Below are 20,506 nucleotides of genomic sequence, written 5' to 3' on the forward strand. Positions count from 1 at the left end.
AAGTATACCCCTCCATGGCAACAGTATTCCTTAATGACAGTGGCCTCTCAGCAAGATAATGCGCCCTGCCACACTGCAAAAATTGTTCAGGAATGGTTTGAGGAACATGGCAAAGTGTTCAAGGTGTTGCCTTGGCCTCCAAATTTTCCAGATCTCAATCTGATCGAGCATCTGTGGGATGTGTTGGACAAACCAATCCAATCCATGGAGGCTCCACCTCGCAACTTGCCGGACTTAAAGGATCTGCTGCTAAAGTCTTGCTGCCAGATACCACAGCACACCTTCAGAGGTCTTGTGGAGTCCATGCCTTGGTTGGTCAGCTCTGGCTGCACAAGGGGGACCTACACAATATTAGACAGGTGGTTTTAATGTTATGGCTGATCAGTGAATACATGTACCTGTGTATATACGTTGGTAGCAACATGTTAACTACAATAGGCTCTGTAACCTTACTTTGTTTGTCTGTCTTTCTCTCTTCATTTCAGATAATCAAGCCACTCATTCTGCTCCAGCCAAATCATCTGCTCAGGTAAGCATAGTACGCTGGTGCCTTATTGTTTTTAAACCTCATATTGTACATATACATGATAACAAATTAACGATTTGGTAAAACCATACACAATGGGTTGTATGGATATTATGGTATCTGATTTGGCTTTTTTTTTTTTCTTTTTTAAATTTTTAAAATGAACTAACACAAACCTGTGTAGTTTTTAGTGATGTGTATATCATAGCAATAACAGTGTAATTTCAGATTTCCTTATGGTAGACAATCCAGCATTTTGCCGCATTGCTAGCTCAGTTGCAAAATAAATATTTATTACTTCCTGTCGTCTCCACAGCCTGCTCGTCCCAAGGGCTCAGTCATTGACCTAACTGAGGATGATGATGATGTCCAAGGTAAATTATTACATCTCCAATTGGCTCTTATTGCTCCCCTCCTCTCACTTACTTTGCTCATTTACCAATATGGTCCTTCACTCCCTTATTCTCTCTCCTGCTATGTGTGTTATAGTTACTGGCGTGCAGAAGGCTACTGCTCCTGCCATTCCCACCAATACCCAGCGACCCCCAGGGCCTCCCCCATCACTAGTGAGCTCCACCTCTGTTGGTGAGTTTCTCCATTTCTCTGCTTCTCTTTCTCTAGCTTATTATTCTGCCCTAAAGGTCATTTTTACCCTGACTAGTTAGTTGATGTCCTATTGCTGTTTGATTTTTCTCTGGTTAGTTCTTGTATAATTTGTCCATCTTTCATACTGGCTATTAGCTCTGTAAGTATTGCAGCCCTATTTTGAGGTTTGTAGTTAAGTCTGTTTGTTTTTTTTTGTTTTTTTTCAGCAGGTCGTTCTGCAACACAGCATCGACCCTCAGTGGTAAGTGGATGTTACTGAAACTTTTGAACAGTTTGCAATATTAATGCAACTGTCTGAGTTGCAAAAAACCTGAATATATAATTGAGTTTATACTAAACAATTGTTCTACTATTTCTCATCCTTCCAGGACTCGCCCTCTAAATCACGCACAAGCTCTTCATCCTCGGCTTCTCTTCCTCCATTGCCGTTAGCCCCGGCCCCACCAGCTCGTCTGCCCCCAGAGGCAGTGCACACGTCTCCACCTCAGCAGCCTCAGCTGAAGCTCGCACGTGTGCAGAGTCAGAACGGCATTGTCCTGTCGTGGTGCGTGTCTGAGACGGAGCGTAACTGTGCACCAGTGGACAGCTACCACCTCTATGCCTACCACCAGGACCAGCAGAGTACGGCAGGATCGTCCACACAATCGCCCACACACTCGCTGTGGAAGAAGATCGGTGAAGTGAAGGCACTGCCACTACCCATGGCCTGCACTCTCACCCAGTTTGTGTCCGGTTCTACGTATTACTTTGCCGTCAGGGCCAAAGACGTGTTTGGCCGCTTTGGGCCGTTCTGTGAGCCCCAGTGTACCGATGTCATCAACCCACAGTCCTAAGTTGATGTAATGAATTGTTAGTTAGCAAAGGAAAAAATGTGGTGTAGTCGGCAGAAATATCCAAACTGTGGGAGAGACTGAACTGCTAATGATGCGTCAGACTACTTGTTTAGTTAGGAAATATCCCCAAAATTGGATAGGATGTTCAAAATAGACACACATACTCTGCAGAAACACAGACTTGCACACTAGTCAGTAATTTGACGCTATTTTAAGGAAAATGGGGACTTGGCACCGGTCTGAATTGTGCCGCAAACGGTATTTTCCATGTGTAGAATGACTGTACAGGTAAGTGTTGAACCAATAGGTCAGATATTTATACATTGTGTTTGGTCTGTTCCAAATTTTTCATTTCTCTTTTTTTTTTTAAAGAATGTTTTTTAATAAAATGACCTTCAATCCATTGCACATATGCTCCATAAAACAGCATGGTATCAAGCTACATGGAAAGACAATGGTGGCATTATTGCTTTTGTAATGTTCTGTCTGGTAACCAGACGCCCAAAGAACAGCCTTCAAATAAAGGTATTTAAAATGGAAAAAAAAAATCCCTGTCACATGAATATGAATTTGTAATTTTAATTTAAAGGATTAATATGTAATGAAATATTAAAGAACATATTATACCTCCAGTATGTGTGAGATTAGACAGATGTAGCTATATGTTGTTGCCTCATGTTATAAGATTCGCAACCAAAACATTTCTTTAACTGAGCTCCATTAACATGTAAATATCACAAATCCAGCCATTTTTGTTAATCCAAACTCTCCACAAAACACCTCATTCTAAGACAAACGTACTAACTAATCTATACGCACATATGCACACAGATAAACCAACTCTTTAAGACTCATCTAAATGTTAAGGTTACTCTTTAGAGGTTAACCCTGTGCACATTCTGAATGGAAGACAAAAAATGCCTCATCAACCAGATTCATCAGGCCAGTGACTCCAAAAGGGGGAGTGCTTATTCAAGTACTGGCATCAATGTGGGCAAAGATGTACAATCAAGATCTGACCAATACACATTAGCACTCAAATTATGTCAATTAAATGCAATTATATACTCGTTCATGCAATTATCTAATCAGTCAATGGTGTGGCAGCAGTGCAATGCGTAAAATCATGCAGATACGGGCCAGCAGCTTCAGGTAATGTTCACATCAACCATCAGAATGTGATCTCAGTGTTTTTGACCAAGGCATGATTGTTGTTGCCAAATGGGCTGGTTTGAGTATTTCTCTAACTGCTGATCTGGGATTTTCATGCACAACAGTCTCCAGAGTTTACTCAGAATGGTGCAATAAAGAATAAACATCCAGAGAGTAGCAGTTCTGTGGATGGAAACATCATGTCGATGAGAGAGGTAAACAGAAACTGGCTGGACTGGGTTGAGCTGACAGAAAGGTAATTCAGATAACCACTCTGTACAACTGTGGTGAGCTGAAAAGCATCTGAGAATGCACAACACATCGAACCTTGAGGTGGATGGGCTACAACAGCAGAAGACAACGTCGGGTTCCACTTCTGTCAGCCAAGAACAGAAAGCTGAGGCTGCAGTGGGCACAGGCTCACGAGAACTGGACAGTTGAAGACTGGAAAAACGTAGCCTGGTCTGATGAATCTCCGTTTCGGCTGAGGCACACAGAATACTGTGTCAGCAGTCTAGGCTGGTGGAGGTGGTGTAATGGTGTGGGGAATGTTTTTGGCACATTTTGAGCCCATTAATACCAATCAATCCTTGCTCGAATGCCACAGTCTATTTGAGTATTGTTGCTGACCATGTGCATCCCTTCATGGCTACAATTTACCCATCTTATAATGGCTACATCCAGCATGATAATGCACGAGGTCACAAAGCAAAAGTCATCTCAAACTGGTGTTCCTCAGTGGCCTTCCCAGTCACCGGATCTGAATCAATCAATAGAACACCTTTGGTGGTAGAACAGGAGATTCGCAGCATGAAGGTGCACCTGAAGAAGTGCATGATGCAATCATGTCAGCATGAACCAGAATCTCAAAGGAATGTTTCCAACATCTTGTGGAATCCATGCCACAAAGAATTGAGGCTGTTTTGAGAGCAAAGGGAGGCCCTACCCAGTATTAGTATAGAGTTCCTAAGTGCTCAGCGAGTGTAGGTTTGATATCTTGCCACCTGTAGAATTATAAGCCAAATCCTGTGTATGTCAGTGAGGTTGTGAAGAATTCACAGACCAAAAAAGCACAAGGATTCTTTGTAGGAGTGCTGCTTTATATCAGTGACACAGTATGAAAAGATGTGCTTGGTTGGCTTCAGATATCTTGGAGGAAGCACATGTTAGCCTTCACCCTCCCTGGTTGGTAGCTGTCTTATGATAGGGGAGAAAATGCAAAAGCAAGAGTGTGGAATGTATTTTATTGTTAAACACACATGCAGAACATGTCCAAGCTAGCAATCAATCGTATACAGATCTATTTAACAAGCTCTGTCTTTAGACCAAATCCAAACATGCTTCATTTTATCAAAAACACTCATGGCCAGAGTTGGGCCAGCTGTATTTACAATACAGCAAAAATAAAAACGTGGCATAAGATAGTAGAGCAGTGAACATACACTTTGTTATGAAAGTACAGCTTTCACAATCATGACAGCTTTGTAGATTACAATTTTAAATACGCTGTTTAAATAATGAAGCTCCCTGTATATGGAAAGATGTGATTTTGTGATTTCAGTGTTGTTTATGCATCACCTATGCACAAATGAAAAAAACAAACAAAAAAAACCACAATGGTGCACAAAATAAATGCAGTGTATTGCACGTTTCATACACATCGAAAAAGCACTTCAGAAAGGTGTTTGGTGTGAAATGCTTCTCCTCTGCTGCATTATTTCCCAGTGAAGTTTAATACTAAAAAATACAGCATGACAACATGTATACAGTCAGTCAGAATAATTTAAAACAGAATAAAATCACCATCTCGCTAACTGATTCACAAATAGGGTTTGTGTATTGTGGCTGTAGTGCAACTACAGGTCATGTGATGTTAATTGACAGATGGCAACCAGGGCATTTTTATATTTTCTTATATACTACTAGTTATAATATAGTAGTAATTAGTAGTATTATATTATATAGTATTGTAATTATTGTGACAGTTAAATTATTGTAGTTAAATTAATGAAAACTTCCGCTCTGGATAAGGGCAAGCCTTTAATGTTAGGTGGAAGTAGTAAAAGTTAGATGAAGCACACAGGTTCCAGAGAAACATGATGTTTCAGACAAAAACCCTTCATCACATGTCCAAGCAAAGCGTTTCAGGTGTGCTCCCTGGAGAATTAATCCTAGGTCAAGATAAGAATTCCGAATTTCTTAAACTAAATTAAACTCGAAAGAAAACTCAAATTGAATTAAAACTTGGACAAATCTTTGATTTGGTCTAAACTAGCTCTAAATCTACTCAGTGTAGGTGGAAGGTCATTGTCAACCCATCATCAGCTTATTAATCTTTCAGAAATTTCTTTACTGCAGCAGATTCTCTAGTCAATAATATGGGCATCATGAGTAGTAAACAACATAACTGAGTGGGTTTTTATTCCTAAGAAAACGCACTAACTAAAGCATGAGTGACACAGAAGGCACCCGTTCTTTGTGGACCATGTTCATGTTCTTCATTCTCAGCATGCTCCTCATATTTCGCTGTCAGTGAATTTTTGCATAACTGCTTTTGGCCATTAGGTGTCCACAAAAGACCTTTTTTTGTAATGGATTGAACTGTGTAATACTCAAAGTTTACCATATGGTGTCAGTAAACCCTTAAATGTTCACATTCACATTCCTCAATCAGATTACCTACAGGAATTGCAGTTTACACCTGTTCATGTAATCAGTGGCATTTCTGAACATTTGGATCCTCTAAGCAAAAACCACCGTCTCATTACGCACTGCAATCCCCAAAAACACTATTCCCACTGTTTCTTACTACAATATTCTTACTTAAACTTCTACTTAAACTAAACCAATCTTTACAGTAGATGTTCCTATTATATCACAATTCTACATATAATAATGATCCATCCATAAGCCTGTATCTTACATTGCATGGTGTGAGAGTACTTAGACTAATTTGGGCCATTTTATTTGGTCACATAAGTATCAACTTCATTAGTATAATCTTTGAATCTCAGCAGGTATTTTCTACATTGTTTGGTTTCATGATCTGAACATAAAGTGTTGGCTACACTAACATTTTGCTCAATGGAAGCATGGCATTGCTCAGAGTTGGGACCAGTTCTGAAATTTTGAGAAGGTGACCTGCTCCCTGGCAAAGATTCAGTGCTGCCAGATGTTTCATCTGGATCTCACACAGGCCTGTAACATCTCAACTTTCTCTTTCCTGTGATTTCAGGTGCTTTGTGGCACCACTTGGTTTATTATTTTTTAATAGTTTTGTTCTGACATTAGTTAACTAATAAACTGCTAGCTTAATACTGATGCTCGCACACATGGGCGAACTGTGTTGGCTGATGGGTTTCTGTTGGTCACAGAGGGTTATTGCAATGTGACTATATCAGTGCTGGAAGGTCAGCACAGCTTGGTGATTTCACTGCTCACACCAGATTGAACTAAGCAGTTAATTACCACATTCTAGAAGGTTAGAGCAGGGAAATCACCAAATGGTGGTGAACTCTGTCCCCAAGGAATGGATTTTGGGACCCTTTGACCAGATGCAACAAGCATTTGCTTGGTTTGCTTGTCTTCCTTCTTTGCCTCTGGCAATACAACATGAATCGGCATGATCTACACTATATAGGAGCACAACATTACACTGTGACTTGGTGAAACTTTAGCATACAGTGTAACAAGACCTTGACTTAGAAGTGTACAGCTAATGGCTGTGTCTTTTGCCTACCTTGTGCATATACCAGGCTAAAAAAGAAGCCAAAACATCCATAATCTGCTTGAAAATGGTTCCCCATAATCCTTCATCTCTCCATCTCTCTCTTAGCCTTGACACCCCATTTCCTGTCTCTTTTCCTTACTGACAGTAGGAGCAGATAAGTGGAAGAGACAAACTGTCCAACCAAAGACGAGAGGAAGACATAGGACGAAAGGATCAAAAGAAGAAGCAAGGACAAGCTCAGGTCAAGAATCAAAAGATTGAGAGAGAGCCTGACAAGACAGGTTGAGGGGGGCAGTGTATACAAGCTAAAGTAAGACAGAAGAAAAATTTTAGAAAAATAAAAAGAAAAAGGAGAACTTCTGGTATTCTGAAAAAGAGAGTGAAGAGGCCTCATTCATTCCTTGATACCCAAACTGGGGAAAATTTGGGTATAATTATCAAGTCATTGAAAACTGCCCTAGATTTGTCTGTTTGTCCTTCTGGGGAATCTTTAATGGTTCTATGCATGTCAAACCCTACGCCTAAGCATTTCAAAGATGGTTCCATGTAGACTCTCTTTCTGAGAATCCTTAATAATCCAAAGAACCATTGAGAAACATAGAGGCCTGAAAAGACATCAACATAATCCATCCAACAACCCGTTTCTCTGTCAGTTGACTTATAATCCTGTAGAGGGCTCCCTCTACCCACTTCACTCTGTCTCTCCCACTCCTTCGCTTTTGTATGAGTAAATGCAGAATGAGAGGGAGAGAGAGCGAGAGAGAGCGAGAGAGAGAGTGAGTGAGAGAGAGAGAGAGAGAGAGAGAGCAGACCCACATTGTGGCATTCATAGGCAGACAGTGCAACCGCTAGCACCTCTGCAGCCAGTTTCCCCTGTGCGCTCCCTCAAACACTGTCCATGGAAAAGGGCTATTTCACACTTTAAACGAAGGACTCCATTTCAACAAGTCACCAGAGAGTGGGAGAGAAAAAAAGAAAGCACAAAAGAGAAAGCAAGAAGGAATTGCAACAAGGAGGACAGGAGGAAGGAACTGAGAGACAGACATCACCTCCTGCGATCTCCCCCCAGTTAAAGGAGAGAGAGAAAGAGAGGACAGGAGGGAAAAACGGAAGTCGCTGGGATATTCGTTTTTTTCTTTCGTTTTGTTTTTTTCTTTTTCCTCATTGTGGTGCTGGGAGGCGCATCTTCTTTTCACCTGTTTGCGCTCTCCATCATTTGCCTCCTGATTTATTTCTCCATCTACATGGTGTACAATTTCATCTACCTATGACACTCACTGGAGCAGGGAAAGAAGGGGAGCGGAGCTTTTTTCCGTTCTTTCCTTTCATTCGCTTTCCCGTGGCCCTTGGTTCTGACTTCGCTCCGACTTCACTCCTCCATCAGTCCCTCCTTCCCATCTCTGGTCGGACCATCCCTCTCTCCATCCATCCTGCCCCCCTCCAACAAAAAAACTCTGGCATTCACTGAATGAAAGTTGGACAGAATTCTTAAAAAAAGAGCAACTACAGTCTACCACATTCCTCTTCTTTTAGTTGTATCATCCCTTCTTTTTCCCCTCTTTTCCTTTTTTCCTTCCCTTGGTCCTCCACTACCTGTCCTTTCACATCACTCCTTTTTTTCCGGATGCTTTAAAGTTCCTCTAGGTAGGTTTAACGAACTTGTTTAGTGTCTGTCTGACCTGTTTGTCTGTGTGTGTACCTGTGTGTCCTCTACTTTATGTGCACACAAAACACACATTGACACACACACGTACATACACTTGCACATGCACACACTAAACAAACGGACGAAGGCGACCAGGATCACAGCGCTCATCCTATGCCATCCTTCCATCCCGTTTGCTTGCCCATCTCTAAGCTCCCACCATTTTTTCTGTCGTTTGTTAAGTCGGGGTCTCCAGTCCCATGCCATTCTGTCCCTCCTGAAATACACATGCAGACGTAAAAAAAGTCACCACCTGTTCATTTTTACCATCTTCAGAACCCATCTTTAGTATCTGTGTTGGGCCTGAATGGATAACACCACACCCATGAAGTAAAAGCGTTTGATGTTGGTGCAGTGTGAAGCAGTTTGTTCATTAATTCAGCAGACCTGTATAAGAAAACATGGCTTGACTTCTTATTTACTGGTGCAGTCAGTTACACTGAGTCATAAAAATCTGCTATGTAATTTTGTCACTACTAAATCCACACTGAATTAAGCACACAGTGGACTTGGTCATCTTTATGGTTTCTAGGTCTTGAACCAGTTTCATAAACGCTTAGTTGATGTCGTACCATCCCATTGGAATATTTGAAATAGGGATGGCATGGTGTGCTAATCACACTTTCCGTTAACACTAGTGGCCAGTAAAAAGTCAGTGATTTGGATGTTTAAGTTATTGAAATGTTATCAGGATTTTCTCTGCTTGGTGTGTTCTTCATAAAGTAGGCGACCCTGTTTTAAAAATCTTGCATATATCAAGTGAACAAGGCACACTAGGACGTCATCAGCATTTACATGTTAACAATAGACTTATTTAAGATTTCCTTAACACGGTCAAACTGTTATATCATCACACTTATCCCCCCCATTTTGAAACAATTTGAAGTTCATCTCTGCCCACTGGTTTTTATTTTACACCTTCCTCCTCTTTCACGACCTTTTTTCTTGGATGTAACCTGCCACATTATAGATCCCTATTTATCGAGTGTTTAATTTTCATGTGTCACTCCTTCGTCTTTATTTTCTCTCCCTCCTACATCTCGGCCCGTCTACCACCTGAGGGACAAGCTCGCACTTCTCTGGCCTCGTCATTATCTGTCTCTCTTTCTCACCCTCGCTCCTCTCGCCATCTCCCTTGTTCTTTCGCTCCCCTCGAAACTCCCCCCTTCCCCTTCCCCAACCCCTCAGCCGCCAAAAATCAGCTGACACGCCAAAGCTCCGCACTCCCAGATGGCATGGGAACAAACCCATTAGAGAATTAAAGGCAGCTTTCTGACTCATTCACAAATTCACTCAGTTGGAGATTTCCAAGAAGTTATATCCTTTCAAAACTTTTTGTTTTGAACATTTGTAAGTTGGTATAACATCTCAGTTTAAGGTCTTGTCCTAACTAGGTAGCACAAGACTGAAAAACACTGTAATTTCTTAAAATTAATAAGACAGGGAGGGAAAATATATCTATTTTAATAGAAAATAAATGGAAGTCTTTAAAATGGCCTCAAACAAATTATACTTCCAATTTAGTGCAAACATATGTCCATTATCCCAATGGACTGAATGATAAAATTGTGAAGATCCCTCCCTTTCATCCATTTCTTGCTTGTACTCCCCCATTTCTGTCCATTTTCTGGTTTCCAAATAGTTTTTGCCATTTTGGGCATGTCCAAGCATTACAAGCCAGTTGGATTTACCCAAACAAGATTCTTGTATAGTCTATCATTTCAGATCCTCCTTCCTACTTCACATTTTTCTTGAATTTCAAGGACATCGTTGGAAAGCCCATGATTTGGCTCTATGGACATGTCAGTGGAGATCCTCTTGTGTTTCTTGTATTTTCTCTGTCCCATTTGTCCATCACCCAGATATCAGTGAGACACTGCAGAAAAGGTTGCAATGGTGAGTAGCACAGGAAGACATGACGATACTCTTTTATTATGTCTCCTCTTGTGGCCTTTCTGGATATTGGTCAGTAGAAACATCTAGGCCCTTACAGGCTTAAGGTGAAAAAGAATCAGCTAATGCTCCAATTTGCTGTCTGTTGTTTAAACGGAAAGTAGTGCAGAGAGAAAAAATATTCAAGTTGCTAAAAGACATAAAGCATACAACTGTTTGTCAGTAGCCTGTTGAATCAGTTTCACCCACCCAGTCCTTCTAGACTGATTGTTATGGTCACCAACCCAACAACTGTTTAAAATACTTGATGATGATGTCATAGCAGCAATTATTTTCCCTAGCACTACTCTGTGAATATTCAAAAAAAAACAAAAAAAAAAAACACTTGGGTGCACATAGATTATGCTGCGTTTGGGCATGGTTATGCACATTGCTCAGTGAGCAAACAGAATTTGCCAAACCTTTAAGGAATGCTTGAGTGTAGAGAGAAGTTATTAAACACTAAATTTTATCACCAGGCTATTTTTAAATACCCCTAGTCAAGACAAGCCAGCTCAAATTTTGTTCAACTGCCATCCTGCAAAATCCAACAAAAGCATCCAAACTGGAAAAATGAAAATACATGCTCTTTTGTCTTACCTATCATTCATTAGAATCCGCTAGCCTACTTCAGCTTTAGGTTGGTTAAAAGATAATGTGCAAGAAAACAATTTCCTGTTTAGCTAGACAGCTACTTATGATGCAACTTTATAATTTCTAAAACTTTATTCTGTTATCAAAAACAACTGAAGCAGCAAGTTGACATATATACGAAATAAAACACAATGGTGTGTAAATGTTATAGAAAAATAATCAACAACAGGGTGGTGCGATGCAGTCTGATGCAGTCTGGAATTACTGTTACCACCCCAAAGATGATTATTTTCCAATAAAAGCACTTCCTATAGTGTTTTATTTATTTTATACTACAGCAATTTGTCAATAATTACAATTTATTATTTATTGATGAACATCATGTAGTGCTTTTAACTGTTTATGGTTATTTTTAATGTTGCGAAATGTCCGTGAGACAAGTTAGTTCTCTGAAAAGTTCTCTGTTGTGAAGACTCCTACAAACCTTTATGAAGCAAAAACCTCCTTCCATAAATGTTAAACAATGAATGTCTTCACCATATCAAGGGTTATACATTTTTCTTTGTTTAATAACTACACATTTTCTTAATCCATTTATTAGTTGGCTAAAATAATGTGGATCGTCCACCATACAAGTCCCTTTGAGTGAGTTGTTACTATAGAAACAATAACATCTTAGAACAGAGTGCATTAATATAAACCTGAATTACAAACCTGATCTACTGTCAGAGCTGCTGTTACAGGAAATGAATCCACACCTTCATAATAAAGAATTCAACAGAGCTGTGGTATAAAACAGACTATTGTAGATTTAAGGTTTCTAACCTGCTACTGCGGTTTACTGAACTTGTGCTAAACATCCACAGCTAATATTGTGCAACTGCACATCATTCTTCATTTGCTACACTTTAGAATTGCCACTGCTTTCAATCAAGTCCTCTGATTTGTTTTATGACTCATAGTGCGAAAGGGGCAAACGTGTTCAGCCCAGCAGAACAACCTAAAATGGGTGTCAGTAGAAAAATTAACCAATTTTAGTTTAAGCTCTGCTCACATGCACAGCTCAGAGCACAAATCCTGCACCAGAGGTGAGAAATGACTGTTTTCTTTTTCTTGCCTTTCTTGTAGTGATGCAATAAGGAGGCAGTGGAGGATGCAGGTGGGGATCTTCAAAGAGAACTGACCAACAGCTAGAGACCTACATCAGTGAAGATCTAAAGATATATTTCTTCTTCAAAAGTACTATCTTTTTAAGATACTAAGAAAGAAGCCAAAAGGACAAAACTCACTGTCAGCTGCTTGCAAATTTTCATTTTTCGGCTCACTAGTGTTGACTCATATCAGTTTTTTTTTTTTTTTTTTGTAAGAAGACGATGCCACCAGAGACATAAGCCTCAGGAGTGCTTTCCAGGGCATTTAGATGCAGTTTTTGTATGTGTATTTTTACTAAAAGAGACAGACATTTGTAGTTTAATATTTTATTTATCCTTTATTGATCTAATTTGTGAGTTAGGGGGAGAAGCTATTTTCTTGAGTCATCATTGGACTCAAATAATCTGGATCTACCTGGATCTATAGTAAGGCCAAACCAATCCAGGGTCCATCCAGAACCTGTTTTTTTTTTTTACACCAATCTTTCCTTCCTCTGTGGTCCCCCTTGTGCTGCTTTATCCATTTGTCATCCCTCCATCTGAGGCTATGAGAGGAAGAGAGGAGACCCAGCTCAAACCATCATGCCAGAGTTGAGCAGAGAGGATGGCAGTTGGGCTGGCAATGTTCAAGGTAGGAATGAATCATTCTTTTCTTTCTTTCTTTCTTTCTTTCTTTCTAAACATAAACAAAACACCACATTTACAACCATATTTTGTTGCTGTTATTGTTTGTTGGTGTACTGACGGGATATAATGATGATGGTGATGTGTGTGTGTGTGTGTGTTTGGGCACATTTTTATATCTAGGTGGGGACCAAATTTGGCTTTTAGGAAAACTGCTTTTTTTTTTAAACAAACAAAAAAAATAATAAAAAAGTCAGAAGTTTCTTTTATTTTAGGTAACTGAGGTTAGGGTGTATTCATATAATTAAATATTTGCTTTAATAATTATATCAATGAAAGGTCCTTATAAGGACAGTAGGACAAACTTGTGTGTTTGTGTGTGTGTGTGTGTGTGTGTGTGTGTGTGTATGAGAAATACCCAAACCTCATGCTCCCAAAACTATTCTTAGTCTTGCTGCCTTCGTCCAGGCTTGAGTAATAAATCTAGAGTCTTGTCCAGATATTTTAACTAAGTAGGTAAACGAGAAGAAAATGAAAGGAGAAAGAGGGATGTAATAAATGCGCAAAACACCCACTGGCCTTTCCTCCCTTGTTTTCTTTTTTCAGAACTAATAAAACTCATTTGTTGTGATAGAGGTGAGCAGCGACTCATCACCCAGGCTAAAATGTTTGATAATGTGTCTCTATCTTCGGACTTGCCTTTGCTTATTAACGTAAGGTGACAGATTTGTTTTGCCCTTGCTCAGTAGGGTCAGCAAAACTGCCAGTCACACCCATTCTTGATTGACAATACCAGAGGGATTAAGGAAAAAAGAGTGAAAATGTCTTTCAAATCTTCCACTGCATTACTCTGAGAATCTGGTGGCGTGGCAACGAAGGTTCAGTTGGCATGGCAACAGAACATTGGAACACCACAGAGACCTTGTGTGACATAACCATTTTCTGGTTCTTAACTGTTGTGGTGAATTTTGTCAGACATTTTGTTGCAGTTATGAGGATGAATTTTTTACAGGGTGCACCATATCTGTCCGCTGTAAGTGACATGCAACTCAATTAAATCCGACATTTTCTGCAATGCAATCAAGCTGAATTGGGGATTTGCATTGGCATTCGGTGTATGGCACTTGATTTGATTATTTCCTAGCCCAGACAGAGCTGTCGATTTTTTCCCCTTCTGACTTCAATCAATGTGGCATTCTTCAGGGCTCATATTTAGGGCAGTTTTCAATACAAGTCCCTGTTAAGCTATATTATCAAGACATATAACACCTGTTTTATTGTTTTGCTAGTAATACACACTTCTCTAAAGCAAAATTCTTAAAGGTGACTAGTTATTGTCTTGACGACATTAAAAACTGGATAGCTTTTTTTTTGACATTGGTTTATTATAATGTCTTCTAAAACCATTACACACAGTGCTAGTAAATGTGTTACAGCGTGTTTTGCTTGTAATGCTTTTTAATTGCTATTGGACATTTCTTCAAGAGCAACAGATCCATCATGAGCTTTGGCGGCTTGTTATCGATTTTATTCAGCTTTAGTTCACTCAGATATAAAAATAGAAAGAATAAAAGCTAATTTTTTCTCATCATCAGCTGTCATTTTCAAAATTGTTTAGCATAATTATTTGGCACAAATAATTTTTTTAACTATTAAAAAAAACTTGTTTGGTATCCCCAAATTTACTAGTTGGTTTATTTCCTTTTTCATTAACAATATTGATTTTTTTCCCCCCTTTTCTGCCTTCATCGCATATGGGTTTCATTTTAGGCCCATTTTTCTTTAATATGTTATTAATTTGTTTCCATTAAGCTGTAATATTTTGCTGCACACTTACCCTGGAATGTAATAATAACCTTCTTAAAGAGGCTCAGTGACTTGAGAACATTTAAATCGATTTGAATATTTAAATTAATAAATTAAATTTAAATTTAATTTAATTTAAATTTAAATTAATAATTTTTTTTTTCTCTTAAAACAAACCAAGCAATACTTTTGTTTGATATTCCCAAATTTACTGATAAAATGTTGGTCCTGAAGCAGCATTTATCATCCTGCCAACAGTCCCGTCGTATTTGTATATATATTTTTTGATTGAGATCTAAAATTTCACGTTACTTTTGTTATTTTGCTTTCATGTTGTTTTTTTTTCTTGGATTATTAATTTGATTATTTGTTATACGTTGGTGCTAGTTAGTCATTTCCCACCCACCTACAATTAGTCCAAAATGCCACTGTGCAACTATTGACAGTTTTCCAAGAAGAGTGAAGATATGACTCAGGTTTTAGCTTCCCTCCTTTGGTTTTTCAGTTCATTTTAGGAACACTTTAAGGTTTTATTATTTGCTTTAAATTCTCCCAGTGGGCTCATTCTTTCTTATACTAACAATTTAATCTGTCCACTCACTTTGTCTAGATCAGTCTTGTCCCTCAGTCCTTGTTAATGCTTAAAGGTGTCCATGCTCTTAAAATAGCAGCACTGAGGCTTCAGCAATAATCTACCTAATTTACATTAGGAGCGTTGCCTCAGTGTAAACTCTTTAAGTCTCTACTCACTTTTATTCTCGGGTTCGTTGAATGTATACTCAGTAGACTGTGTGTGCATGCTGAGTTAATGTCTTGTGTTTCACTGATCAAAATTAAATTTTGTAAGCCATTTGGTTAACATGTCATTAAATGTACTAAGTACCTAAAATTGACTTTCTTCCTTCATTAATAATCCACCTATTCTGTTGCATAGCACCCAGTCACTGCCCTATGGGTTTGTTATAATGCTGAATGAACAGCAGACATTGCTGGCGTTTACCTCATTAGCTTAAACTGTTTGGTGTGTGATGATGCATGTAAGCGTCTCTGTGTTTGTATCTCTGCGCCAGAGACAGAGATAACTTGTTCTCTCTTGATCGATGGAGTACGTGTCTGTGTCAGCAGGGGAGATGGACTGATAGACACGAAGGTCATTATCCACAACAACTGGGCTCATCCAAGCGACTAGAACAACATTGACCAACCAATTAAGGGGATTTAGGTTAGACGGTGTGTGTGCTTCTGTACAGGTCGTACTGGTACATTTAAAAGAGCATTATCTTATTAAATCAAACTAAATCTAATAATGTAGATACAAGAAAAAGCTTGTAGAGAAAGCACTTTGCGTGTGTGTGGATGTGTTGGCACAATTCACTCACCTGTGTTATAGTTTATCAGTTCATTACTGTGTACCTCTTCCCACCTTCATAACAATTAGAGGAACAGTTGGCTTTGTTTCTTGTGCTACAAGGACGAGGGCCAGCTCACACAGTGTCTTTATGACAGTGGTTTATTATAATGGCTTCTTAAACCATTACACACAGTGCTAGTAAATATGTTACAGCGTGTTTTGCTTGTAATACTTTTTAATTGCTATTGGACATTTCTTCAAGAACAACAGATCCATCACGAACTTTGGCGGCTTGCTATTGACTTTATTCAGCTTTAGTTCACTCAGATATAAAAATAGAAAGAATAAAAGCAAATTTATTCATAGGCTGTCCTTTTAAAAATTGTTTAGCATAAATAATATCATTTTTAATTGTTAATGTAGTATTGGGCTCTGCATTGGGATCTTATAGAAGGCTACTAGAAGAGTTATTGTTACCACCCCAAAGATAAAAGTGATATATTCCTCTTATACCAGAGTGATTTTCCAATGCTAACAAATTTTTATTCATTAAAGAATGACAGTGTAGTTTTTATTCATTTATAGTTTAATGTTGCAGAACATGGTAGAAGTTTATATGTAAAATTCCTGTTAATATGTTAATAAGACAAAAATGCAGCTTGTCATGTTACCAACAAATCACGAAGTGAAAAGCCATCTGTCATGAAAAATGTCTTGTGTTGGAAAACTTAAAGGAGCAGCTTTACCTCTGACTGCTGACACTCGACACTCCTTCCAATGTTGTATAAATCTTTTCACAGAACACTATGGTATAAAACCCATTAACATATTGAAAATACAAAATGTTCAGAAGCCATACCTTGCATTGCAGTATGACACAGTTTTTATATACTGAAGCACTAGCTAGAAGTCATGGCGAAGCTGCAGGCCAATCATATGTCACCTTTGGTAAGCTAATGACATACTGTTTTGGTTTAGGCTGTAACATTCAATATGGGGAAAACTGATTTCTGCCACTATTTTGTAGATTCCTTTTCAATGATTTCCAGAAGATCTCCTGCTCCAAGTGTTCATCGCTTTCTGTCCCTGAGCTTCAACTTACAACTTCCCGAGGCACTTTTTCAGAGTTTGGCACATACCGTCATGAGTTTTGAAATTGTTCCCTTAGACAGCACTCGTATACCATGACAAAATCTCACCTATAGTAAAGTACTTGTTTTATATATGTGTTTTTAGCACATAAGCATGAGTGGAATTAGATGTAATCTGTGGGTTAACTGGCTTTTAAGATTCATTGTTATGCTAGCATGTCTATGGGCTGTGTCATTATATACTGTATAGACTTTATACATTGTGCCTTATTTACTGTGAGTTATTGCACTCACCCACCAACGCATCCAAAATAAGGGTTATAATTCACTATATAATTAACTCATTCATATTCCCAACTAACATTACAGTCTCTCATTCATTAATTTACATTCCAAACCAAAACTATGATCTTTCATTTGTGTTACACCAATGATATAATCACATGTTCATTCATGTCCGAAGAAATTAATAATAGCTCATATATTGTTATGACTATTTACTCACTCTCTCATCACATCTTAAACCAAAGTTACAGTCACTCTTTCATCATGTCTCAAACCAATGATACAATGACTTTCATCATGTCTCAAACCAATGTTAAAATCACTATCATTTTTCACACCAATCACAATCACTCTTCCATCATATCTCAAACTCTTTCACCATGTCTCACACCAAGTCACAATCACTCTTCCATCATATCTCAAACTCTTTCATCATGTCTCACACCAAGTCACAATCACTCTTCCATCATATCTCAAACTCTTTCATCATGTCTCACACCAAGTCACAATCACTCTTTCACCATGTCTCAAACCAAGTCACAATCACTCTTTCATCATGTCTCACACCAAGTCACAATCACTCTTTCACCATGTCTCAAACCAAGTCACAATCACTCTTTCATCATGTCTCACACCAAGTCACAATCACTCTTTCACCATGTCTCAAACCAAGTCACAATCACTCTTTCATCATGTCTCACACCAAGTCACAATCACTCTTTCACCATGTCTCACACCAAGTCACAATCACTCTTCCATCATATCTCAAACTCTTTCATCATGTCTCACACCAAGTCACAATCACTCTTTCATCATGTCTCACACCAAGTCACAATCACTCTTTCATCATGTCTCAAACCAATGTTAAAATCACTATCATTTTTCATACCAATCACAATCACTCTTCCATCATATCTCAAACTCTTCCATCATATCTCAAACCAAGTCACAATCACTCTTTCATCGTGTCTCAAACCAAGTCACAATCACTCTTTCATCATATCTCAAACCAAGTCACAATCACTCTTTCATCATGTCTCAAATCAAGTCATAATCACTCTTCCATCATATCTCAAACCAAGTCGCAATCACTCTTTCATCATATCTCAAACCAAGTCACAATCACTCTTTCATCATGTCTCAAATCAAGTCATAATCACTCTTCCATCATATCTCAAACCAAGTCATAATCACTCTTTCATTTTCTAAACCAAGTCACAATCACTCTTTCATCATATCTCAAACCAAGTTACAATCACTCTTTCATTTTCTAAAGCAAGTCACAATCACTCTTTTATCACATCTCAATCCAAGTCAAAAATCACTGGTTCATGATGTCTCAATCCACTGTTAGGGTCACTCTTTCATCATGTGTCAAAAACAATGTACTTTCATCATTCCCAAGTCAGCATTTTGATCATGTATTCATTTTCCAAAACAGTGTTACAATCACCCTTTCATCATTTCCCTTACCAATAATTTATATGCACTTATTCATTCGCCATGTCCCAAACAAACATTATGATTACTCATCGTATCAAAAGCCAATGTTACATTCAGTCTTTCATGTCTCAGAAACAATAACAAAGTTATGATCAGTCTTTAATCATGCCCCAAATGAACAATGCGATCAGCCTTTAATGTTATGACAACTCACTGCAGTAGTCATGGCTAATTGACTAGACTAATGAACAAGAAATCAGACTTTCTGTTGTGTATTGATGGGTCACTGGTTAAGGAGCTAGTGATCAAATTCCAGAGTTGCAACACAACCACTGATGGGCCCTCGAGCGAGGGGCTTAACCCTCAACTGCGCAGCATGACATCTCAATGTTAAGTGACTCTGAATAAAAGTGTCTGCCAAACGTCTAATGGTAAATGTAATTAATATTGTGATTCCTCATTTAGTTACCTCCCAAGGCAACATTTGAATAATTGAAAACGATTCACTTCCTTTGGTGGCCTCTGATCAAAAGAACAATAAGTAAGATATGAGAAGATGACTGGGAACATAATCATTCATTCCAAGAATCCCAACTCAATATTACAATCACTCAATAATTAATGTCCAAAACTACTGTTACAATGACTTATTGCAGCACTTCCTCTGCAGCCCCTGATTGACCAGAGTTCAGTTAATAGAAAGATACATGTTATGCTCAGACTGTCTGAGAGTGTTTGAGAGTGTGATTAGGAATAGACCAGTATCTCTTGATATCCATGTGTTGATGTTCATTTGGACTTAACTAGGAACAGCTTGCTAATTAATTACCCATGAACATTGGAGAAAGAGGGAGAGGGGATGATCCCATTTGATTGGTCATCACCAAGGCTTATAGGGAAGAAAAGGTCTTTCACCCAAAAACCTACTTCTCAAGCCTGACGTGTGGGTCTGTATTATGTTAATGTATAGTACATGAACAGTATTGTGTATGTGTGTATGTGTGTGTGTGTGAGAGAGTGAGAGAGACAGCGAGAGAAAGAGAGATGTGCATCTATGTGGACTAATTATGTATGCATGTTAAATCTTCTTCTCCCTCACTGACAGTCTTGCTGTATTTGGATGCATATTTGTGTGTGTTTGTGTGTGTGTGTGTGTATGTGTGTGTGTGTGTGTGTCTGTGCACTTTCATAGTGTCAGACTGGATTACCATGCCAGCCCAATCCTCCTCACTCGTTGCACCACTTCAGAACGCTGTGTGTGTGTGTGTGTGTGTGTGTGTGTGTGTATGTATGCATGAATAAATGTGTATGCATTTATTTCCTTACATTACCTATATTACAAATCATCACTTAACACTGATAATCAGTTTTGTACTTTCATCACATTTCATCCTTCAATATGTTAACATATTTTTGCCATCATTTTTAGTTGAGGAATTTGATCTGATTTAATTCTTCAATAAATAAGAATATCGCTTGTTATCAGAGATTTCTCTCCCAAGCTGCAGCTGAACTAATTTGAGATTGGATAAAACTTGCAATGGGTTTTTGTGCAAACATTTTGTTTGATGCATAATTTATTGCTTTGCCAGGAAGAACAGAGATCGGGGTTTGCTGGGGAAATGCTTGTATTAGTTCCAGAAGTAATGAAACATGCAGAGATTGGCATCAGTAAGC

The 20,506-nt window shown here is 38.6% G+C and overlaps 2 protein-coding genes across 13 annotated transcripts in view; both read left to right on the forward strand.

Moving 5' to 3' along the window:
- atf7ip (activating transcription factor 7 interacting protein) overlaps positions 1-2,597 on the forward strand; it is a 45,214-nt gene extending 42,617 nt beyond the window's left edge. For 9 of the 10 annotated variants that reach the window (XM_026931817.3, XM_026931812.3, XM_034300178.2 and 6 more), the window contains 5 exons: positions 486-529; positions 843-900; positions 1,016-1,111; positions 1,339-1,373; positions 1,501-2,597. In XM_026931817.3, coding sequence (XP_026787618.1) covers positions 486-529; positions 843-900; positions 1,016-1,111; positions 1,339-1,373; positions 1,501-1,965 — 698 coding nt within the window. In that variant the 3' untranslated portion in view covers positions 1,966-2,597. The remainder of the gene's footprint in view (positions 1-485; positions 530-842; positions 901-1,015; positions 1,112-1,338; positions 1,374-1,500) is intronic. The other variant, XM_026931816.3, reaches the window with a different exon arrangement.
- Positions 2,598-4,943: 2,346 nt separating this feature from the next.
- Positions 4,944-20,506, forward strand: part of grin2bb (glutamate receptor, ionotropic, N-methyl D-aspartate 2B, genome duplicate b) — a 112,883-nt gene continuing 97,320 nt past the window's right edge. Inside the window, exons 1-2 of one of the 3 annotated variants that reach the window (XM_053229977.1) lie at positions 4,944-8,491; positions 12,207-12,860. In XM_053229977.1, coding sequence (XP_053085952.1) covers positions 12,834-12,860 — 27 coding nt within the window. In that variant the 5' untranslated portion in view covers positions 4,944-8,491; positions 12,207-12,833. The other 2 variants (XM_053229976.1, XM_026932273.3) reach the window with 2 other exon arrangements.

The sequence above is a fragment of the Pangasianodon hypophthalmus genome, chromosome 26 (assembly GCF_027358585.1).
Source record: "Pangasianodon hypophthalmus isolate fPanHyp1 chromosome 26, fPanHyp1.pri, whole genome shotgun sequence".
Classification (NCBI taxonomy): domain Eukaryota; kingdom Metazoa; phylum Chordata; class Actinopteri; order Siluriformes; family Pangasiidae; genus Pangasianodon; species Pangasianodon hypophthalmus.